The 25,433-nt window shown below is 33.7% G+C and overlaps 4 protein-coding genes across 5 annotated transcripts in view; 3 read left to right on the top strand and 1 right to left on the bottom strand.

Annotated features, from left to right (window-relative positions):
• The window catches only part of LOC113500848 (calcium-binding mitochondrial carrier protein Aralar1), a 26,529-nt gene continuing 1,096 nt past the window's right edge, over positions 1–25,433 (bottom strand). Inside the window, exons 2-15 of one of the 2 annotated variants that reach the window (XM_026881748.1) lie at positions 13,815–13,953; positions 12,610–12,786; positions 11,998–12,284; positions 11,485–11,723; positions 8,269–8,359; positions 6,219–6,294; positions 5,667–5,875; positions 5,418–5,498; positions 4,987–5,199; positions 4,583–4,705; positions 3,610–3,712; positions 3,440–3,485; positions 3,039–3,083; positions 1–2,861 (exon numbers count right to left, since the gene is read on the bottom strand). In XM_026881748.1, coding sequence (XP_026737549.1) covers positions 2,693–2,861; positions 3,039–3,083; positions 3,440–3,485; positions 3,610–3,712; positions 4,583–4,705; positions 4,987–5,199; positions 5,418–5,498; positions 5,667–5,875; positions 6,219–6,294; positions 8,269–8,359; positions 11,485–11,723; positions 11,998–12,284; positions 12,610–12,786; positions 13,815–13,953 — 1,998 coding nt within the window. In that variant the 3' untranslated portion in view covers positions 1–2,692. The remainder of the gene's footprint in view (positions 2,862–3,038; positions 3,084–3,439; positions 3,486–3,609; positions 3,713–4,582; positions 4,706–4,986; positions 5,200–5,417; positions 5,499–5,666; positions 5,876–6,218; positions 6,295–8,268; positions 8,360–11,484; positions 11,724–11,997; positions 12,285–12,609; positions 12,787–13,814; positions 13,954–25,433) is intronic. The other variant, XM_026881749.1, reaches the window with a different exon arrangement.
• On the top strand, positions 15,940–20,146 carry LOC113500852. Its single transcript, XM_026881753.1, has 6 exons — positions 15,940–16,459; positions 16,561–16,600; positions 16,696–16,820; positions 17,223–17,306; positions 17,610–17,710; positions 18,296–20,146. The coding sequence occupies exons 1-6, from the start codon at positions 16,433–16,435 to the stop codon at positions 18,489–18,491; spliced, it is 573 nt and encodes a 190-aa protein (XP_026737554.1). The 5' UTR covers positions 15,940–16,432; the 3' UTR covers positions 18,492–20,146.
• Positions 20,201–23,060, top strand: LOC113500851. The gene is made up of 6 exons (XM_026881752.1): positions 20,201–20,775; positions 20,879–20,918; positions 21,093–21,217; positions 21,609–21,692; positions 22,280–22,386; positions 22,734–23,060. Exons 1-6 carry the CDS (start codon positions 20,746–20,748, stop codon positions 22,924–22,926), a joined length of 579 nt encoding a protein of 192 aa, XP_026737553.1. The 5' UTR covers positions 20,201–20,745; the 3' UTR covers positions 22,927–23,060.
• Positions 24,346–25,433, top strand: part of LOC113500850 (oxamate amidohydrolase proenzyme-like) — a 14,054-nt gene continuing 12,966 nt past the window's right edge. The window contains exon 1 of the mRNA XM_026881751.1: positions 24,346–24,655. The gene's annotated coding sequence lies outside the window, so the exon portion shown is untranslated. The remainder of the gene's footprint in view (positions 24,656–25,433) is intronic.

Genomic DNA, 25,433 nt, shown 5'->3' on the forward strand with positions numbered 1-25,433 from the left:
TCGGTTTTATTCGATTTATTTTTAACACAAATGTACAATATCAATAAATATACTCACATCGGCTTTCTATCACCTGTCGTTACACTATTTTTCACTTTTTACAATGTTGTCATACAACATTAACTATACGCTAAAGATAACAAAATTGTGCATTAGAAGTTGGGCCGCCCTTAACTTTGTAGTATTTTAAAGCAAGAAAAATATCAGTTATAAATTTATGCATCGATTCTTTTTTTTCTATAAAATGCCAGTGTTGTTTAATTATTTTATCTCCAATAAAGACTAAAATGTTAGAGATAGGTTTCATGTTTTAAAACCATAGAACGCTTAAACTGTTGTAATGATTAACTTAATTTCAGAACTGTCATTCGAAATTACGTTTATTGAAAACATTAAAATGTCGTCGACAGTTAAAATTGCCGTGAAATGTTCCAGGCGAGGTGAGTGCGGCAAAAGCTATATGGGTTTTGATATTGCTGACCCTTGACGCTAAATGCCTGGAATCGCTACTAAGCAATTTGTTAATCATTATAAAAATATACCTAAAGGAAACAAAAATCTCTTTAAACTGGCTGACTTATTATAACTACTATAGCATCAAAACATTGTAGGATATGCTGCAAAATCTTGCTTTAAAATTCCACCAAATAATTAATTAGTAACAAAATAGTGTTTTAAACTTATATTTTAGCGTATACACAGCTTTTATTGCTAAATAGATGTTATTATTTAGACGTGCCCAAGCTGGTTTGAAGATACTCATGAATAATATTTTTCCGTCTTGTTCACGCAAATCCTGATTTACCTAAGTTTGACAAAACAAGTCGGCATTATATCCTAAATAATCTCTTTATTAAAATTGATTACAATAAAACAATTTCCATTATTTTTTAGGATCACAATATCCAAAAAGTTTAACATAGATAATCAATTTTATTTGAACTTTGTTATACATTCTCATGTAGACTATCTAAAGTGTTTGTATTTTAATTACACTTATATAATCTGCTTTTAAATATATAAACAAATGAAGAAGTAGTACGAGATTGATATAACTTACTTATTTCCAAAAATATTTAAAGGCAAGTGTTTAGATATTTAAAAGCTCTATGAGATATGGACAATTCAAGTCTAAGCCGATTCAAATATTATACATAGTGTAAAACAATATCTGTTTTAAATTACGAAATTTAGATAACAAAATAAAACAACAATAAAAAGTTCGCTTTGATTTCGATTTTGCTTACAACTAAATACATGTTCGTATGTTACAATGATCATAGGAAACACGAAACATTATTATAAGTAGTAAACGAAAAAAAATGAATACAAAAATAGTTATTTTTTTATTATTTTCTAAATGCAAAACAAAAATATAAAAGAATTACTTCTTACTGCGTTACTCTGTCTATAGTTAAGGACGGCGTAATGCAAAACAGTGGCAGTGTTTAAATTAAAAAATGCATGATGATTGGAACAAAGCAATAGTTTACAACACAGTGTGCCTTAAGCAATTAAATAGAGATATATCTTATTCCGTATACTTTTATATAAATAATTGATCATTGTAACATAATAATGTAAAAACAAATCTAAAAATTCGACCTCCGTTCTGACGGGTCTTTAAAATGCTAAAAGTTGCGAGATAGTTACGTTAGGTGATGTCTTTATCCAAAATAGTGCCTTTTTAGTGCTACCTGGTTGTTACATGAAAATCCTTATACATTACAAGTTTTATAAGTATTATTCTAGCATATTTTATAATTTTAGTACATTTTTCACGAACGGGCATAATATTTTGTATTTAAGAAATATATTGGAATTGATTGCCTTTTCCAATATATTAGAGTATTTTTTGATAAGTAAAAATACTTGCCGAATTATTAATTTTATACAAGATACAATATGGGTACTAAAAGAGAGCTAAATTCAAGCATGTCGATATAAATCTCTTTCTAGAATACAATTACGCACAAATACACTTATACTTAATAAAATTAGAAAATAAAAATATAATCAAAAACCTATTTCCGTTAACATCACATTTCTTCACACAAGTTCCTTTAGGAACTAGGAACCTTTATATCTTATTTATCCTTCGAAACTAATGATTTATAATCTTTTAAACTTCACTTAATGTCTTTTAATCTCAAATAGTTCACGAATAATATATAAGGAGTTTCATTTAACTTCAACTGTCTGTGTAGGCAATACCATTGCCTTGTATTAAAAAAAAACACTAAAGGTTATCGTGCTATGGAGCTATTAAAGTAAGCAGGTATAAGATGACAAGCTTATTCGCATAAAGTCGTGACGTGTTATCAAGGCCTGCAAAACAAAACTGTTAGTTGTGGAAATGAAACGGCGCAACGATCTGCGTGTAGTACCGTCTTCTTTCCTCACCAGCAACAATCTTGTTTTAAGTGTTTTTGAGCGTGTTGTCTTGGTATTTAAGTAAAGGGTGAGGATATTAGAATTATGCGAATAGCTAGACTGTGGTTTATTTTTTAATAGAAATATAATTTCTTGAGTAATTTTTTAAAAGAAAATAAAATATATGTGATTTTGTTGTCAATCACACATAATATCTTCAACTTTTTCGATATCGCCTTTCAGAAACAAAACATCAATTTGCTTCTTACATTATTGAAATCTTCGTACTTTACAAGCTCCAAGCTACAAGATACCTAGATTATTGCGCGGCGGGCTTTGGATAGGACCAGCGTGGGAGAGAGATGCCAAACTTGGTTTCTAGTCCGGTCAGTACTGGCAGCGCCACCTGGTAGCCGCCGATGTGTTGCGGTTTCTTCATCGTTTCCTCGATAGGTGTCGCTACGTGTAACTCGGAGCCCGATGGGCGACTGGAAATATTAATGAGCTGATTAGATTTTGTTAGAACAAAGCTGGTTAACTTTATGGTTTTTACACTTTAAAAACCACACAGACAAAGAAGACCGATAAAACTAGTCCAAGAAATAGAAATTGCCTATTATATTAGATCAGCTGTTCGTTTATTTAATTTGTCCGTAAATACTTACGTTCCTCCGAAGTCTACGTAGAACAGACGCTGTAGGATTTCGTAATGTGGGAGTCCGTCATACAACACCGATCATAACGACCGCTCCGCGCGGCGCGCGGACGGACACTGAACGCTGCCGGCCCGAACGGCCGTATTTATACCTCGAGTTCTCGGCGACGCGTCATCAACGGACATACTCCTGCGTCGATCGCCTTCAACTAACTGAGCGGCCGATGCAGCGCAACTAGTTTTTATTAAGCGTGCCGAACCCTGATTGGCTGCACACGTTGTGGACATATCGACAGCCAATGGGATGTTAGAGACTCTTAGGATGTTGGTATAAATATTGGTTTCGAAATAAATTTCACAGCATTCTCAAACTGGAGTTTTACTGAGCAACACAAGTAGTACCCATAGTAAGTAACCAGCGTCACACCGAACTGTGGCGACGAACGGAACACACGCGCTGTAACGAAACAAATAAGTTATTAATCTTCTAGAAGGTTATTTTTGGAAACAAGTACAGTTAGGTAGGACAAATTATAAAATTTATTAAACATATTAAAATATTATAAAAATATTATACATACCTAGTGCTCCCTTCCAGAAAGCTCTAGCACCTTCTTCCGCGTATATCTTTCTCGTCGCGTCTATCACACCGTTGTAGGTAGTCTGTCCCGATCGGGCTACAACCTGGAAACATTAGGACACTTTGTTGACAAACACTTTCTATTCGAATAGATATCCTTAGGTATATTATAAGGTAGGGTATAGAATATTCAATTTGCGAAGCCGACTGAGACGCCCGACCGAGACCAGGTCCATGCCGGTCGTCGCGAACGTGTTTCGAGTGTGTTTATTTCTAAAACGCAGACAACAATCAAAAATTCGTTTATGTAGAATAATAAAGACATAAGCTATCTTGCTTGATTGATCGATTTCCCCTTGATAAACCTAAATCACTCCCTTACATAATTTTTCGGCATGATCTGCAAGTCACTATTAACCTTTACCACCCATTGCGTATTATGACATAATTTTTATATCAAAGATGTCTGATAAGATAGCTTTTTATTATGTCAGCGTGACAATTCACCTAAAATAAATATACGCATTAAAATAAGCGTAACAAGATTTTAATATTTGATTTTTCCGTCTCGCGCTCAAATCTACCTGCACAACATAGAAACAACCTAAGTTGTTAAGGCTGTCTGTCCACCAGAGTGGAGAGGTGAAACGGAGAAATTATCCAATACGATTCACAAAATTGCACAAATCTTCGTTCATCTTTAGTAGACAATTTTTTTTATTCATATTTCTCAGTTTCACTGCTCAGTTGCCAAGACGAGGCCAGAGTTGCGCGTCACTCTCAATACTCACACTCACAATACTTTGCACGAATTCAACAACATAGTTTATTATATTTATGTAAAACTAGAAATAAACGTTACGGTTTCACCTATACAGTCTAAATGCAGTTTTACAGGGAAACCTCAAATCGGTTCATTTGTACGATAAAACTGTTTAGTAACGTGTATGCCTAGCTTTAACGTCCCAATGTACCTGCAAGCGTGTCTTGATGACGTCAGCGGGTGTGACGAGCGAGGCGGCGGGGATACCGGCGATGGCACCAGCGGCTAGCAGCGTTAGAGGGTGGTTGTATCCATTCTCGTCAGCGAATTTAGCCTGAAAGGTTATTGAAACATAAATCACGTTGTATCTACAAATAATAATGTAGGAAATGAAAAGGGTCGAACTTTTTGTAAAAGATATAAACATACGTTCGTTTATTAACTACTTTCTAGGCCACCACGTCTTTTAAACCAAAAAGAAAAGATTGTCATTTTCTTTAAACGAATCCTATCTGAATTTAGGCCTATTTATTCACCTTTGAAATCAACGATTCAGTACGCAACTATGACATCTCATCTCATATGATATGAATATTTACATGATAAAAATCTTACCTTAACATGAGCATAAGCAGGGAAGTAAATAGCACTGAACGGCACATCACGCAGGAGACAGGCCCTAGCGCCCTTATACAGGCCAAAAAGTCCGAGGTCTTTGACGACGGACCAGGCGCGAACCTTAGTACCCGTAGCGATCTCACCCGCAACTTGCAGACGGATCTTCACAATTTCTAATGGATTCGTGAATACTACTTGAGATCCACCGGCCTGGTAAATAATAAAGGTCATTGAGTAATTTTTATTTCCAGTAGGCAGGCACTTTTAAAACCTTACGGTATTTCTAGGTGCACGGTTCCTATGGAGTAGGACCAGAAAGAAAATAAAAAATCTATTGAAGAATAGATAGATTGTAGAATAGGTAACTTTTTTACCTTACCTTAATTTAACTTAGGTAATGTAATAAGAAAATAGTCGTTAACACTTACACAAGCACCAGCTAATATTTCAGCGTATAAAGATATGTTGCCTTTCTTGTCTGATAATTTGTCACGAACCAAGTCGTTGACCTGAAAAAAAGAACGATTTTCATTTCAATCTCAACAAAAGCGAAAGAACTCCAACAATTTAAGCTTTAAGATATGAGACGGCGCATAACACAGTATCTCGCTTCTAATTCGACAACAGAGTTACTTTAAGAGTACCCTACTAATGGTTATTTATCCAAAAACCCTTACCGTCAGCTTAATAGCCTTTTCAGGGGCGACTCCTATCAATTGTGGTACCAGCCCTCTGTACAGACCGAACACTCCTTCGTGTCTGATGACTTTTTTGAAACAATCCCAAGAGTTTCTATACGCCACCTCACCGATGAACGAACCAGTTCTCTGGTTCTGCATACGAGTCTTCACTAAATCTATTGGGTATACTGCAGATGCACCAACGGCTGGAAAGATAGATTTACATATAGGTAAATGACCTCTTGCCTTGTCTTTTCCCCGTTTTGAGCGCATTGGATGGATAGATATTCACGCGTTTTCGGATGGAGCTACTGTGATATGCAAGATGTGACTTTCAATTGAATATTTTGGGACACTTTAAAGTATATTTAATATTAAGAGTTAGAGAGGGAGGATAGGTATCCCAATGATTTTGCACAATACTGTATGAAGTGTTTATAAACATGTAATTTAATAACGATCCTTAAAGTAGAAAAGCTTAAAATCCATCCGGTCTCCCAGACCTAACTATTAAATTACCGAGCGAAACAAATGTACAGTTTTACTTACCACCAGCCACTGAACCGAGCGTAAATCGATACGTGCTTTCTAATATCTGGATGAAAACACTTCTTTCTTCGGGGCTCTGAAACAATCATATTGCCATATTTAACAAATCATTTTCTTAAAGGTAAAAGTTAAAAAGAAAGATGTCTTTGACGGTACAATACTGATACGAGGCTTTTTCAAGTTCGAAAGATGCGTGTCAATGTGAAATGTTATTCAAGTATTTTTAGACCGATCACATTAAGTTCTTATTATTTTCTGTCTAATTATGATGAGTGTAAGGCCATTGTGTAGAGTCTAAAGCCATTGGACCCATTTCTCATCCCTATAGAAACCGGCACTCCCGACAGAATTAAGTTCTTTTCAAATCGAATCGAGATCGAGTTAATTTTCTGGAACCCGACACTAGCGCTTATGTGTGCAGTGGCAAGAGTTGGAACTACGCTCGATAGACAGCTAACTTAGTGTTCTTGTTTTTAATTCCTCGTACAGTATTGGAGTGTTAATGTAAGTGTCAAAGTGCAAGAAAAGTTTAGCTTTACCACAACGTTCTAACGCTCTCTTAGAGACTTCAAGCCTAGCCAATCGTATTTTGTATGAACGGATGAACTATAAAAAAAGTTTATTTATATTAAGGTCATGCTATAAAAAAACTAATTTAGAGCATTCAATCGTAGCAGTAAATTGTAGAAACGAGACGCTGTTATGGGAAGTGTACGGACTTCTCGCTTCCACAACGTCAACAATCCGTTTTACTCATAGCATAGTACAAAGAAAATTTTATATGGCATGGGTAAATATTCAGTCATTCAAGGTGCCTTCAATATCAATTTAATATAATAATGTATTAAAGTGTTCAACAAACACATTTTTAGTGAACGGACAAATCGTGAAACACTCAAATGTGATATTTAAGCAAATAGAAAAACGCTTCGAAAACCGAATAAAATCGAATAGCTTGTTTAGGTGAGCGCACTTCAAAAATCAGAATTAAATGCGAATTTTATCCTAATAATTTTAAACATTCTTGGTTTCTGGAAAGCTGAATTTCTTCTGGTAATTCGACGAACTGCGATCACTTTGGCCACAAGTAATAATCACTAGCGCTTACTAGTATGATATTTTAAGTGCAAGAATAGCTGAGTGCTATTACCATCATCAAGAAGGCTTTTTAAGTCAGTGTTTTTGTGCATGTGACATCAAGAATGTTTGTGAAACCTCCGCGACACACGAATTTAATTCGTCGTTTCATCGATTATTTTTGGTCTTCTTTTGATTAGCTTTCCAGAAACCCGCTCTTCAATTTCGTAAATATAAAATTCTTAATATCATAGCAAAACGTGACAGTAAATGTAAAAAAATATCTTTAAAACTTAGGATATTAATATAATCCAAGAAAAAGAAACTATTCACAGACGCATAGCCTGTACTTCTATGATTATATAATATTTTTATATGACGTGAAAAATGTTATATGAATATCTAAATTAAGAGTAAGTATTGAAAAGAGACATTGAATTTTGGTATTTTAAAGTGCTTGACACATATGCTTGTAACAATAAATTAAGCTATATTAATTAGTGATCTGAGTAAACTTTCACAGATTGCTACAACAACACAAATGCAATAGTTAATTTACAATTATTTAGGGCAACTTTGTGATTAAGAAATGTGAATAAGACTGGCAAGAAAAGTCGCAGTTTTACTTTACTTGGCTACTAATAGTTACCAAAATTCACTGCCATTTGAAAAGAAACATAGAAACATCATAAACTTTGTTGGCCTTACTTACCAGTATGCGGTCCAAACAGTTAATATACCGATAAGGCTCTAACATATTTACCTCGTCCTTATTAAGCATTGAAAGAAAGAGAACAAGATACCTGTCAGTTAGTGATGTTTCCAAACAAAACACAACTCTTATTCTATATACATAATGTCTAAATTAGACTAAACATACATTTGATTATGAAGACTGCTCCTGAAAGAATCCTTGTTAAAGCAGGACAGCTATGTCGATTGGTATACGTATGAAAGAGACGGTGTTACTTACTGAGACTGCTTTGATTTCTGCAACGCGACGTGTGACTTGTTTGAAGTATTGTTCTGGGGTGATGGAGTTGAGGTCGTTATACACCATTCGCCTGCAAATAAGGAATAATTGATAGTTTTAAACCTTTACTGGGCATTAAGGAGCTTTAAAAGCTCTACTCGTAGTCTCGTACAGAATTAAAGTCAAAAAATGTCTCGAGAATTGTTTTATTCATTCCATGTTTTTTTCAATAAATTTGAGGGTTATGAATAATAAAAATGTGTTATATCATTCCATTTCATAGAATGCCTAAATAATAAGCGGGGTTGCATTATTTTCCAAAAAATATTTTAAAATCAAGCCAAAACCGTATAGTTTTAGAGGTAAAATTTCAACAAACATTTTCTTTGGAACTAAAGTTTTTTCCGCAGGGAGCAACAGTGTTAAGTTTATCAATTATCAGACCTATTTCATATAGGTATTGTTTAAGCTTAAAAACTTTTTTCCAAACGCATTCTGCACAAAACAAGTTAATTTCTACCAACCCGTTGCGACTAGGTGTCGTTACCCACACTTCGGAGCCCTCATCCCCACTGACGCCGGCAATGTAATAAAACTACAATTAGAATATAATTTAGAGTCTTATTCTGCTATTCCTAAATAATATAGTAAGGCATTGAAAGTTGTTTCTTTCATACATCACAGACACGAAAATTACCACCTATTATTTTGGTCTTGTTTGATTACCAAATCAATAAATCAATGAATCAATGTTTGATTACAAAATGGTCAATTTTAGGGGAAAATACCTTACCTAAGAATATTTTCCGATACAAAATATCTTAATTTTATTTCGAACAATGTGTCTGTAGCATTATGCCTATCGATCACTTTATCAAGATTCTTTCAGTGCAATTCGCTTACTTGTTCTCTACATTGCATATTACAGTAATCGACTAAGGGCTGATTTTTTAATCGCCAGATAACTTTTATTTGACGAATATGTTTAACGTTTTGCCAGCTTTCTTATAGAAAAAATGTCAAACGGCCATATATATTCCTCAAATAAAAGTTATCTGACGATTGAAAAATCGGGCCTAAAATAAACAAATGAATATATTTCCACTCAAATAAACAGTTGTTCATTAAAAGTGGATATGTTTGAAAGTCGATTCTCAACCGATTTTTATTTTTAATCTCGATGTTTAAACTTTAGTGACGTAAGAAAATCTATTAAATTTAATCCTTTATCACAAAAAAATAAGCTGTCATCGCTTCGTCAGTATCAGATGATGTGTTTACTCATTTTATCTATATTTTACATGCTATACTACGATAATAGAACGTTAAAACTGGCATTATATTGATCCATAAGTTATATTTAATGCCATTATGGCTTTGATAAGGTATCACCTGATTTATACGTGAACTGAATCGCTTACGTGTGAATTATAAATGGGAATTGACAATTCAATTCTATGAAGTCTAGTCTAGTCAATTTCTTTAATTCCAATCGAGATGAAACGATGATCGAATGTCCTAGGTTTAATTCGGAATGGTTGAGATAAAATAAACATATATTATAGATCTTCTGATGTTCATTAATGTTCTTCAATTTATTTAAGTATGTTTTAAAAAAAAAGCTTTTGAAAGATACACCGAAGGACGCATTGACTTATACCAAAATTGATCAGATTTGTTTATTTGTACAAGGTGATACAGTGTACCGATAAGTATATTATTGTTAAGAAATTTAATCAATGGGTCCCGGAGGGCTTAACAAACATTCAATTTACAGGTCCAAAAACACTCAGACCCAGACAGCCCTGCGCTTGCTCCGAACGAGCGACACTTCGCGCACATTGAGATTGGCGTGGTGACATGACACATTTCCAAGAAAACTTGAAACACGACATCGGCTACTACGTTTTATGATCACCAAAATCATCAGTAGATATCGATATCAGATAAAGATACTTATATTAGCTAAACAAGGAATATTCTATACAAATAATTGTATAACGTAGTAAAGATAAAAGATTAGATTAGCTCCGAGTGTGTTACGTACGTTTGCCTAATCTAAGAAGTTTGACATTCAGAAATTTGGAGGTCGGACTTACACGAGAATTAAAGATGCGCTGTGCTTTGCCAAAATATTTAGGACAAATGGATATTTTAGAAGAAAAAAAATGTTCAAGTATTGATAAAATTGATTTCCTTATTAAATGATGTAACGGTTTACTCACGCGTATTTATCGGGGTAGCCTGACTAGTTTCGGACCCAACCGGAGTCCTTAATCATGAGCAGACGCGGCGGGATCGCGAGTCGAACAGTCGATAAATACGCGTGAGTAAACCGTTACATCATTTAATAATTAATCATTCTCACGACAGTTACTATCAAAAATTGATTTCCGTTTTTATAATGTTGAATCAGCTATGGTTACTAATATTATTTAGAGCCGTATACCAAGTACAAGTAGACTAAGTTATTTGTGAGAGCCAGGAATAATTTAATAACCCGAAAAAATATGCACTGATCAGCTAGTTCAATTTGCAGTTCTCGTAAGTCCAATAGTGACTAAACTGCAGATATTATGTTTTAAAGAATTTAATACTTTTGGATGGCTATCAGCGTTAATAAGGCAGCTTTTAAATAGCACCGAAAATTTTATAGTCTTGATCTATCCAGAATATTACAAAAGAGGTCAGAGATCAGCAATTTTATCCTTTACCTACTTTCGAGGAAGTAATGCATAATTATTATGGCTAAACGTTGAAAACTAAAGAATTTTATGGAAGTAGGAAATTCCGGTTACATTATTACGGAAAGGGTATCTAAAGTAAGTTGCAATTTTGTGACGCACATAACAACAGACTCAACGTCATAAAAGGATCAAGAGACTTGTGACGAATATTGTAACTGTAACACGTTCTTAATTCTTAAATGGAAAATAGGAATTCCTTAGAACTTAAAAACATAGAAACTTAGGTTATTCAGTACGCGCATACAATATTGATAAAGATTTCTGATAGTTGCATAATATTTTTCTATCTAAATGGGAAATTATTATGAAATTCTGTGGCATGATTATGACTATGCGTAATAAGATTCCCTTACGAGGCATTTTTTTTTTGCATTTTTCCGCTTATAGTTTGACTAACAGTCGATTCTTACCCCCTCTCAATATAAAGATTAAATTCCCATTCACAGGTCCTTATTCAAAGAAAACTTACCCATTCGTATGATGTATCATATCACAGAGAGTGAAGAGTATATCAACTTCTAACGGAGTGATCTGTGACATCATTTGAGCAGAATGCAGGAACTCTTCTTTAGTGACCTCCTGGGTTCGGTGCCCATTCGTCGCGTTTAGGTACACACGTTTGATTAACTCCATATTGTTTAATAACGAGTTGAAGGCCATGTAGTAGGGGAAACTGATCTTGCGTTCGCCTTGAGGAAATCCGGATGCCTAGAACGGAAGGTACAGGTAGAAACATGTGACTGTGGTCGCGGAAGAGGGAACATAATAACCACGAATTAATACTTCAGTCAGATAAGAAGCATCCCAGTACTTATGAATTATGAAACTTAACCAAAACACTCAAGTTTGGAAGAAAGACTTTATCACAAAAGAGATTCACATTTGTCTTACTACATTAAAAGTAATTCAAAATCCTTATCAATCATCACTAAAGACTCATAATAAACATTTAAGCCTCGTCTTCAAATCAAAATCCACTCACGTTTATAACTTTAGTCATCAAATCCTTTGTTAACAGATGCTTCTTCACGGACAACATAATGTCCCTGAAATCTCCAGCGCTGATGAACCCTGATCCATCTTTGTCGCACTTCTTGAAGGCCTCTACACCATACTCCTCATGGAAATCATGAAGGAACTGGCTGAACTCAGGGTATGTTACCAGTCGCTTCTTGTCCTTGCCGAAGTATAGGCGAACGAAGGTACTTTCCATGTTGAAAGGCAGTTTCTGATGAAGAGCCGTCTTTCGCATGACCTCGGCGAATTCGTCTAGAATATGGAAATAAGTGTAAAGCCCAAATCCCGATAACACCACCTCTACGACTGCTCATGATTAAAGACTCCTATTAGGTCCAAAATTATTTGTAAAATGCATAAAATATGATTAACGATCACTAACATCTAGCATAATGTGATATCAAGGTTTTTTTCAGATGATATGGTTTATTACTACCATACATTTCTGTTACCAGTCAAAGCTTAATTTTTGACGATATTGCCTCATAAACAATTTCTACCAAATTTTAATCTGTAATCTGGCTTGCTGAAAACCCTGCTTAAATTTGCTGAAATTTGCATACAATGATCCCCTTACCGAAAGCGACGAGTCCATTGCCGTTAGTATCGAACAACTGGAAGGCAGTCTTGTACAGCGCGTCGGGGACACACAACAAGCCCTCGAATGCCTGGAACTCGGAGAATGAGATGAACCCATCCTTGTCCATGTCCACGATCCCCGCGATGAGCTTGACCGATTCCTTATTGTAGTCATCTGTGAACATACATACTTACTATGAAGAAATGTACACCATAGCAAGATAACGTTGAGGGAAAGAGACGCTCCTATACAGAATCGTGTATTTAGTGTTATCTCGCTTCTACAAGACAAAGTTACTGCTAGTATAATGCATGTATATAATAAAAGGAAAATATCCCAGAACGTCACTCTGAACACTCATCGTTGCATAGATTAACGACCTTTGTAAAATGGCATGTGTAAACCAGTAATTATTTTATAATAGGAAAATACTCTATTCCACGCACGGAGTTACTTCTGTTACGTAATAAGTTCTGATGTAACTAATATGCAACGTTTATCCTTTTCATTGGGCCCGGATCCCCTTAGGGGCGGTGAAACTTATCGAAGCTAGACGAAATGATTTTTAATTTGCACATACATCTGTTACGTCAGTGCTGTGACTGTTCTTGTGCTCTTCGACTATATAAGAGCTATAGAACTAGGTCATTACAGTGACTAATTAGGAATGCCGTTTTGACGTCACAGGAAACTGTAGTGACAAATTGCATTAACGATCGTTTTCTTTCAGTTTTAATGCCGATTTCCCATCCGTCACGTTTTATTACAAAAGAGTAGATGACACTAGCTAACAGTAAAAAAATCAAGTCACTGGTCACGTGACAACGAATGCCAAAAACGACGCTTTACGTCATAAGTTACAAAAAAACTTGTCGAATCGTCGTATTATAAATCGGTCATAAGTAAACAATATTCAAAACTAACGAAGTTAAATGTTAAACTTTAACGACATTTAAATTTAACGGAATAATGTGTATAATACGAGCCTATTTTAGTTGAAACAGCAACTTCTCGGATATTAATTGTCACAACATAACATAGTTGAAAGTTAATTGAGCCTTTAAGATTATTACGTAAATTAATTTTAAATCTTTGTTAAACTTAAATGGAGCAGAGTAATCTATTAAGTTTGTCAAGTTACTTTTCATAGAACTTTAATTCGAATTTCAAATGAGTTGAAGTGGGCTTAATTTATGACTTACCTTCTTCGAATAGTCCTAGAAATTTTCGTACAAAATCTTCACTTGTGATGTGTTTTTCACCGTTTTTTTCGACGGTGGCGTATTTTAAGAAAATCTCATGAAGACGGTCTGTATCTGCCCGTTTTAGGTAACCAGCCCCCTGTAGACAAAATAAACATACTTTACAACTAGATCAAACAGGCGTTCAGAAAAAAAAATCAGAACAATGTTTTGCTGTACATGTGTGCCAATCTCGGACCCTATGTCTTCATAGGATGCAACCAATAAAAATTAATACGAGAACGATCGCAGATCCAGTCCTAAATAGTCGACATCCGCGAAAATGTCAACGTCCTAAACTTCCAACTAAAATGAGCAAAGTATTAAAACAAACTTGGAAAGATATATTTAATTATGTATTTTATAAATAAAGCCAGCACACGTGCTATGTCTTTCGCCTACCATTAGCAATTATTGCTCCAGACATAAATTACACACCTGTTCAACTTAATTTTCCTCATAAGCAGGTGCTCACTAAATAGCGTAAAAGCCCGGTGACTGTTTAGGATTTCGCAAAACCAAGCAAATAGTGACCTGAATATATCCATTAGCTACAAATATTAAAAGTATATTTTTTCTATTTTTTTTACACGCAATATCTGCTCAGTTTGGAGCACTTACGAAGTATTGAAAACGTGTCCCATTGATGAATGATTAACCTCAATGACGACCGATTAACGATATTCAAATGTTTATCTATCGTACTATTAGTTGGCAGCATACCAATATAAGAAAATAATTGTTAATTAAAGATGGACGGCCAATTAATTTTAGTTGATTGGCCCTGTTCGTTCCACAACGACTTAAAATTATTTAATTGCAGTGTAGAAAAGAGACGCCACGATAACATTACTTAAAGACGTAGCGGTACCTAGCCCTCGTATGTATGTATGATGTTACAGAAATTTAATGCCATTTTAGAGGTAAGTCTGTCCTGCTGGAATTTCTACTATCGTTCCTTCCGCACTAGAAGAGCGCCTTCATAGAAAAAAAAAGAAAGCGGATACGAATTGGGGTGCATTACCATTTAAGAGTCCATATTAACATGCTACTTACTGAAATGAAATTCTAATTAAAAGTATATGAGCTTGTTTTCAGTTCACCTTCTAGTTCTATGCTTAGCCCACAACAATATATCCCGTTTTTCTGATCTAGAATAATTATTATTGCACACCGCTGTCATACTTGACCTACTTTAATTAGATACGCTGCCATGTTTGTTGTTTTCTGATAAATAGAATAAAGGCAAGAGAAATTACAGCACCTATTTAATGCCTGCACCGTGTTTCGATTACGTTTTTATCGGTCAATAAAAGTGCTTCGGTTAATTGCATATGTCACACTCGATTGCAAACTACAGGCACTAGTATGAATTTGATAGAGCCTTTATTTCTTAACGGTATATTTCTGAACCTTTTTGGATATATTTTATGACGATTAGCTCACAAGTATTTGCCAGTAGGTACGGCTAAAATTTTAACATTTATAACCTTCAGAACATGGCTTAGTCCCAAAATGTCTAGAATGAATAAGTAGGAAGGTATAAGGTAAATAAGAAAAACAAGGCTTTTCTCCGAGCGATTATGCTGACCTATCACTGAAATGTATTAAACTGAGAAGTCACTCGTCGGACGAATCGCCGCTACAGGACCATATAATTGTTGAATAACAAAAGCAGTTTATGATCTATTATCGCGAATTTCCTTGAATACCAATATGATAATTACTATCTACAGTTAATCAATAGCTGTATGGTTATTAAATACTCCTCCAGTTTGATCATACGTATTTTGATTGGATAACGAATTTGACTCATCCACGTTTTTATGGCAAATAAAAGAAACAAATTTTAGCTTGCTTTTTTTGAAAAGCAAAGTTCCTAATCGTCGAAAAGAATCAAACGAGAACAAACTCTTTGTATTATTGTATTTATGGTTTACCTTCCAGCTCTTACATCAGATCATCTATATGACATACTATTGCATTGACAAGCAATATTAATAGGCATGCCAAATTTCAGCTCAATCGGAAATCGAGTTAAGACTTGTTTTGAGACCAAGGAGCAGGTGAAAGTAAATTAAAAAGTAAATAAGACAATATTTTCTGGGATTCTCAATTATTTAAGATCAAATTTAATCACTTTTTAAGGGTAAACTGTAAATTCGTAACGGACGCAATTTGGCATTTCTAAACCACCATTTCTAAATCAGTCAAAAATTGTCAATCTCGGTAGTTTTAAGACTTGCACAGTTGCACGACTTTCCATTAATTATGAATAACTACGTAATATAATAGCAATAAATTATGATTTAATAGAATAAGTTACGTCACAAGTTGTTGTTAATCAATTATGACGTTTGTATTTTGCACGCTTGGAGTATGACTTTGTCCATTCAGGTTTTTTTTTTCTCTTATAGGGAAAAACGTGTCATTAATGAATAAATATAAACGCACGAGGACTTCACCATGTCATCAGTTGTCTATAGCCCCCACAGGCCGACACAACAATAAATATTTGTATTATATAAACTGTTTTACAGTTCTTTATTTATTGTTGATAGTGTCAATTGGTAAACACAATGGCGTCTTTCAAAATTTTAATTGCGGTAAATATTTTTTTAAACGGTTTCCGAAGTTGGTTTTCAAATTGTTTTTCAAGTGTTTTCTTTTGTTTTCGGTTCTAATTTGTTTTGTTTGAATTTTACAGATTGTGTTGCTTGTGGAAATCAGCTGGGCTAAACCGAATGGTAAGTTAAGACTACAATATTCCATTCTATTATACTGTACCGAAACTATAGTTGATTTTTTTTTGTACAAATCTTATTTTATGTAATTTTTACAGGAAACAAAATCGACATCAAAATCCCAAAAGAGTGTGATAAGGATGGATTTTGTTCCGTGAAACCTGAAGGTTATGATAAGTTGGAGGAGAAAATCAACAGTCTTCTGACCCCACACTTGATTAGTGTAAGTTTTAAGATTAAATATAGAAACATGGTTTCTAGTTATATAGAGAAAATGAAAGTGAAATTATCTCAGTTTGTGCTTCATAAAGCATTTGGTAAATAAAAAAAAGTAAAGAGCAGAATACCCACTTGTGTGGAAATCCGCTGAAATCTCATGTTAATCAGCTTAATTATTTCTAGTTGTAGTTTCTTTTTTCTAAAGCAACACATAATACGCACTAGGCAACAAAAAAAGAAGAGAAGAGAGGCTCTCAACTTATTTCATTTATTTAGGTCTGGTGACCGACGTACACTTTGGGCAAACAAGCCTAAAATAATACTATTTTTTTTGTTCAGAAAGAAATAAAAGAACTAGATTCGACCGGTGTATGCAAATAATAATAAACATTGAATTACTTTTCAGTCTTTTGCTGACCGGATGGGTCAAGAGCCAACTACTGAACTGTCTCCTCAGAGTGACTGGCACAACTGTCCCTACGTAAGAAAGGTAAGCTATTTGTATTAATGCAATATTATAAAAGCTAAATATTTCAAATAAGGTTATGGTTATCAAATATGATATGGTTAAGTGATCGTGGAGATGGCGGCTGATAGAGGGTGTGGAAGAAAACACATGTTGTGTTGCTCCTAAATCATTTAGAATAAGTCCACGAGAAAGAAAATTTATCTATTTTGAATCTATCTTAGATCGATATAAGGCCAAAATCCTCCTCCGCCCATCCTTGCGATGATACTGATAATTTCTAATTAATATAAAACGTATAGCTAACCACATAACTTCTTATTTCAGTTGGATTCAAGTTACACATTTTTGTATGAAAACCTGACGAAAACCGACTACATCATTCAAACGAAGCTGTTGAGCCAAACCATCGAAACCGTTACTTGCGCGTAAGTAATTTGAAACCGAACTGCATTAAAATAGAGTTTCAAATAAAATTATTACTTAATGACTAAAAAAGGGAAGTGTTGAATTAATAAAAAAAGGGTAGTGGTTTTTCAGTTCATAACATAGGTAATTGTTGTCTCAGAGTAGAAGTATTTATTTGTTTCATGTTTGGAGTTTTTAATCACAATCCCCTAAGACAATTGATGTTTTAACAAGTGTTAACACTGTTCGTTCAAATGCACCTGCCATGTGCTTTATTAAAATGTTTTTCTATCAAAGTCAGCGTTACAATATCTCATCTGCATACAGATCTGGCATAACCTCGGTATTTTGATTGTCGATATTGAAAGACTACTCTTATTAGATTTTTATGCGAACCGCAACCACTTTTATGTCAATTTCAAAACAGGCGTTTTATACTCTGATAATAGTAAAGTACCATCTATACGAAAAATAAAGACTTGGAGTCACTTTAAGATAACTTTAGAGTTTCAATGCTTTTTTAACCTGCAGTAGCAGAGCGTTAACGTATTTTCTCAACAAAGAGCCTTCAAAAACTTATATTAAAAAATTGTCTTCCTCTACAGGTACGAAAAAATCGACAGCGGCACTCAACAATGCTTCCAGCATTTAGGTTTGGGTGCTTTCAACATGCAATCTACTTGTAAGACCTCTACAGCAAAACGGTCTCTCCTTATCTACGATGACACGGCCCATATGATTGTGCAAAAGGATTTCAACGTACCCTGCTGCTGTACTTGTTCTATTACCAACTCATTATAATTTGCATATTTTTTATGTCATAATTCAGTGTATACACTTCTCAGAGCTTGAGCGATTCTCTGTCATTTATAGCGGGTGATTTAACCGGACATCAAATAGGTGTAATTTTTTTTAAGGTAGAATCCATGAGTACATATTTATGACTTTTTTAGGGCATGTGTAAGAGCTTTATGACGAATAATTACAGATTTAGATAATTTATATTGATTGAGATAACAAGACTGACCACATTAATTGTATTAACTGTTTTACTCATAGTTTGTAAGTTTTTATAATACAACTTTGAGTGTTAATTTATTCATTTAGGTAGCAAAATTTTTAATAAACGTATGTATTATAATATAGCTAATTATTATTTCCCTATTCCCGTAACTGCTATCAGAGCGAAATATTTTGGTGGTCCGGAAAAGAGATAAAATATTGGTGGGCTAGCCTTATCAAGTAACAACAGCGATGTATGAGACAAAGGCACCAATATTTAGTAGATTTTTCAAGACGTGCCAAATTACATTAGCTGCACTATACGAGTACGTGCATAGTTTTCATTTCAATTCATATAAAAAAAACTATGATAAAAATAGTTAACAAGTTCATTACCCGTGTCTTACTAAAAAGATAACAATTTTTATCACTGATAAACATTCTTACGTTGAGTTTCTATGGGATTAGATTATTATGGCAATGACATTGAACATATCATAATCATGACATTTTAAGGGACAACGCCTCTTAAATTATTATTATTCAAGTTAAAAATTAATAGTTGCTACGAAGTCTGTCTGCCTGGTACCAGTGTAACCTGGTCGAAACGTCAGGTCTTCTGCAAATGTTTTTCATGAGGTAAGGCATTCGGGTTTATCGCTCGGAGACAATGTTTAAATTTCCATACTTTTATATTAGAACTAAATTGTAATACCGCTTATAAATATGACAATAGTTGCTTATTTCGAAACTAATTTTAGAACTAATTAAAAATACTATCGTAAAGGGTAATTTGAGAAAGGTATAAAATCTTGTGACAATTTATTTATGCTCTTGTGGTTTACATTGTCTTATTTAATTTTGTAAGTATTTTGTTTCATGACAAGTTTGATCATAGGAGCATTTACTTGGCAAATATACTAGCTTAAAAAAACTATAAAACCGTGTGGAAAAAGGGAACTTGCCTATACATCAATATGTAATAAAAGTGACCAGCGCAAAATTCATAGATGAAATACGTGACCTTCTGAAAAAATGGTAAATAAATGAGTACATACATAATCTATTTTGGGCAATATTCTTTAGACACACGCAAACATGTGTGTCTATTAAGTTAAAATACACTATTATTAGAATAGCAAGAAAAGTTAATGGGCATCTATTACGACATGTATTGTGTTAAGACGAAAGCAGATTTCAATTGTTTTTGTGTTTATAAACAACGTTTCGCAATACATTACTAAACCATGACTTGGGGATTTTACAAGTATTTATAATCATAGTAAATAACCGAAGGACCTTTTCAGGGATTAAAGCACTTTTAAATTGCGTTTTTACATCAATAAAAATATTTCGAAATAATTACATTATATTTCAACTTCGATCATGGCTCAACCAGAAAGTATGCCAAAGAAACTATTTTTTGTTATTATAATTATGTGCTGATGCACATACTTAACAACACAACAAAATAGTTGCAATCAACCTAGAAAATTTATTGAATACATGTGACAAGTTATAAGTCTTTCTCGAAGGAGATGTAACACCGTAATCATAAGTGCTCAAGCAAGGATTAGCAAAAATGACTGTTATATTTTTATGGTAAAGTTGTTGGTAAGTATTATGAATTGCAAAATCTGGAACGCTAAATAGATGAAAACTTCTTTCGTATTTACGAACACGTTCCGATTAATTCGAATAGCTAAAACCCATATATGTAAATATATCTATGTACACTAATTACTTTATGTGATTAGGGAAACCCAGAGAATTATTACGAAATACGCAATTCTAACGTCATCGTATCAACTCATTGCGTTGGCCATCGTATGGGCTTAACGGTATGGTTGTTCTTTCCAATAACAGGGAAAATACAAGGTATTATTATTTATATTAAACGCCATATAAACGAGAACAACTTAATGATCACACGTTGTCGATAGCTGTCAGAGACAGTCGCAACAAGGACTGAATTAAATTAACTTTTTAATAAAGTTAATTCCAGTCGTTGTTGCCAATTCAAATCTGTGCGTTACATTTTTAATAAAAAGAAATGGCGTCTTTCAAACGTGTCTCATTTGCGGTAAATACACCATTTAATAATTTAAAAACAAATTGTGAAGTGTTTTGGGATTTATTGTTATTACTTTGGACATTAAATTAATTACGTCAAATTGTTTTTACAGGTCACTCTTCTTGTTATTGTCTTTTGTGCTGAAGCAAATGGTAAGTTCTTTTGTCTTACGTTTTATTTCTATTCGTCTTTAGATATCAGATCATAACGACAACAAACGAGCCCTAACGCTTTCTTATCAAGTTAAATCCAAATTTTCCAAAACAAACTTTTCTGACCAACCAGTGTATTTAATACGACTTCCTAAATCATGATATTCTTTCTAGGATCAGTGATGAAACTTAAGATTCCTGAAGCTTGCCACAAAGAAGGATTTTGTTCTATTAAACCCGAAGGCTATGACAAGCTGGAAGAGAAGATCAATAGACTTCTGACACCACCCTTAGTAAAGGTACGTAAAAACCTTATTTTATAAATTTTGCCATAAATCATAAATAAATTATGCATTGATAAATAGAATATGGTTACAATTTTATTACGCGTGCAATTTACTTCACATAAAAGACTAATAAAACGAATAGTTCTAACTTTTGCGTGACACACATAGACTACACGGATAATAAAGTGGTATATTTAACCACGATAACGACCACTGTGGTCTCCATGCTGCGAGTTCTGATGATCACGGAGGACAGGCATTTAACTCGATCTAAGAACAAAAGCTTGTTTTTATTCTGGACGACTCGTCGACTTGAAACCTCGAGCAAAACTAGAATTAAAGTCGTTCGAGTCGTTATTAACATACTGAGATGTAGTCTGATAGTTTAATATCCTTTTTTCAGAGTTTCTCTGACAGGATTGGCCAAAACCCAGAACCAGAACTGTCGCCTGAGGAAGATTGGCATAACTGCCCATACATTAAAGTGGTAAGTTACTGTTCTCCATTTAGAATGCAGGATAAAACTTCATTATACTAAGTGCGTTTACTGAGAGCCTTCCACGACGACAGCAAGTAATATTATTGTCGTTGTGGAAGCGCACTGCAATACACTTGCGTTTCTCCTAATGGAAGAAGTGAAGACTCTTAGATATGATCTTGTGAATGAGTAAGAAGATCTACATGGCGTAGAGCGACTCTTTGCTTCCAACACTAATATATTATTCTTACGGCAAGGAGTTTTGGTAGGGCCTTGATTGAAACTTCTATTTTATCTGTGCGATCTCTGGTACTGTCACTTATTAGGTACTTTGCTGATATAAGATCTGATATGATACCGTCTATCATTTGTTGTTTTTGTCGCTCCCACAACTGCAACAATCCTGCTATGAGGGGTTTTGGTTGGGCTCTCGAGTCAAGCTACAATTTTGTCTATTGGAACTCAGGTACTGACACTTATTAGGCACTTCACTGATATGATTTGATATGGCCGTTAATATTTTTATTTTTTTATTTCACCTGTGTTTATTTTGTCTCATTCGTTCTAGTTTAAAATTTATATGTTCTCTGTTACAGCTGGATTCCAGTTACACTTTTAGTTACGAGATGGGTAACAGAACGGACACTGACATTATTATTCAAACTAAATTGTTAAGTCAACCGATTGAGACCGTCAAATGCGCGTGAGTATCTTTTTTCATAAAATTATTATTTCGAAAAATAGTACACCGATATTTTTTGGTCTCGTATCACTCTGAGATATTTCAATTTTGTTTTTTTTTTTCTATTATCTCGTAACTTCTAACATCAAGAATGATGAGGCACAAAAAAAATACAGATTTTTTCTTTAGTCGGAAACGAAGATGAGGAGATGAAAAGCTCCAAGATTTATTTTTCAAGTATTCTTTGTTTGATAAGGAGCGCGCATAGTTTTTGTTTCGATTGACTGATATTTATTCTGTGCTTAGTTTTCTGACTTGATTCCTACTTGAATAATTATGTAAGATTAACAAGGTCATTTTATCCATAGGTACGAGAAAATTAACAGGGGAACTCAAGAATGTTTCAAACACTTGCAATTGCATACCTATAACATGATGTCAAGTTGTGAAACTTCAACAGTAAAACGTTCACTCCTCATTTACGATGAGAAAGCTGATATGATTAAGCTGAAGGAATATGATATTCCATGCTGTTGTACTTGCGTTGTCAGAAACGTTTAAAAATGGCCAGTTGTAGTGCTACTCCCTCAAAATGCATTAAATTAACCAAGTTGACAATGCAGACACGATGTGATAATGTATTGTTATGAAAAATTACAGGTTCCTTAATATATGGTATTAAAATATGAAAACAGCATTTTTGTTTTATTTAGATCTTCTGTCTACATTTTGCATGAGAAAATCGTGTTTATATAAACACGATTTGTAGATAGAGACATCAGCCAAAAATACAATTTGAAAAAGCATGTGTAAGTAAATTACATTTAGGAAGTAAGGAATTATTTCGTGATATTATATTTGAAAGTTATTTATTAAAAACGCGATATTTTAACCACTTGGATCATTAGAGAACTACAGGGTTTATTAAATATCATTATTCATCATACATTCGTTTGATTAGGTAGCCTGACTAAATTTATCAAAATAACTCTTAAGCTTTACTAATAAACATACCAAATGAAATCTATTTTGAAAGGCACATGTGAAACCACATCGCAGGCTCTAAAAGTACTTGAGTACTTACTTACATTTCCTGTAAGGGTTAAAAGACAAAAGATTGCGTGATTAATAAATATCATCTTTCCACCCTATCGTCGCTTGCCGGTATTTCCGTTGACAGTAAATATAGTCAACAAGGTTGTATCGCCAAGGTCAAGGTGAAACAATTCATCTTACAGCACATGCAACTGCTAACATTATGTCGTTAATGGAATCTTCTACATAGGGTACATAGGTAGTACATAATAAATTGACAATGAGCAGTAACTCTTTGGAGCAAGAACTACTGCAAGACTGAGACGGTACACTACACCGCGTAGAGCGGCATTTCACTTCTGATGATAGGCCATCTGATCAGGGCCCCAATACCGCTATTTAAAATGGCCGATGAATTACACTGCAGATGACAGTTTAAAAATGCTTAAGAGAATAGGAATAATTTCAAATTTAATCCAATTGCCATTCATTCATCGGCCATTGTAAATAGCAGAATCGAGGCCCTACTTAAGGTTCGTATTAGGTTAACGATGGAGTTAAGATACCGATCTTTTGAGGTTTTATTCGGATTTAAAATAAGTCACAATTACATGATCAATGAACTCTCCATGTCTATATCTGAATTATTAACAACTCGCACTTTGATACGTTTTTCGTTTCGTGTGACAATTTTATCAATAAGCTTAGAGATAAATATGGATAGTTGACCTTATCAGTCTATCGAATTCACACAAACTGCTTTTAGCTGACTATGATATTATACACACATGACACACGCTAGTACCTAATACAAATAATGCTTTCATATTTTGATAACCAATGAGTGATGAATGGAAAAATTACTCGAAATCTAGATAATTTATCAAACAAATCTAATTTCCTTATTTTATTTCCTCAAATAATCAAAAAAGGATTTAATGATTTAAAAAACATTACAAGACACTGGCCACTTACAGTCAGAACCAGATAAATCTTTTATAGATTAATAAAAAGCAAATGGTTTAATCTCTATGACACAGTGATTGCTGATATTATAAATATTTTGTAAGTTTGATAAAAGAACAATTTGAACATATTATTAGTGACATGCTAAATGTGCAAATAACTAAAGGAAGCAAGTTATCACAATGGTTACATCCTAATTGATTGCTAATATACTGATTTTAAGGTGCTGAATGAGCATTCAGCAATATGGAGTGAAATATTAAACCAATATTAACAAAATGAATATAAGGTAAGGGTATATAAAGTTCATCATAAAGTAGTTCAAGTGTGACTATTATCCCTGCAGAGAAACTCTAATAGAGTTTTATTTATTAGAATCTAAATCAATGTTTAACTTTCAAGTAAAAAAAATAATAATAGGTTTACAAGTAAGTATAAGAATATAGACATTAAATAGGTAAAAATGGCTTAATTTCGACTTTTTAATGCCCAATCAATAACAGATATTGTATTGAACTAGAAAATTTTCTATGAATACAGATATGAGCATGGAAAATGACCATTATGAGATAATTATTTAGCCTTTTTACTCAGTTACTGGATTATTACAGTATACATGTTCTGACCATCAGTTTGCATGCAAATAAATCGTCCAAATATTTATCATCAATCATTTTGGTTAGTTAAATAGTAGTAAAAATTAACTCAATAAAACTTGTAACATAAAATAACCTACAAGTAATTTGTACTTCTAGGTTACATCAGCCTATAAGTGATAAAAACCATGCAATAAAAGCAATCATAAACATAATAAATGAATGAGAACAATAAGATCTTTTTCTATACACATTTATGACATAAGATAACATGAAATCAATGGCCTGTTAATTGCAAAAAGGTTGTTACCACCTTATTTTTTTTCTTTTAATTGATATTACTGTCTACTTACAAGTTACACCACTAAAAAGATCATAACATAAAAAACAAACATGATTCAAACCCTGTTCCGCACAACTTAGAGCATTATTTCCAGGAGAAAAAACACTATTTTATCATCACTAGTAGCA

Source organism: Trichoplusia ni, chromosome 14, assembly GCF_003590095.1.
Source record: "Trichoplusia ni isolate ovarian cell line Hi5 chromosome 14, tn1, whole genome shotgun sequence".
NCBI classification, from domain to species: domain Eukaryota; kingdom Metazoa; phylum Arthropoda; class Insecta; order Lepidoptera; family Noctuidae; genus Trichoplusia; species Trichoplusia ni.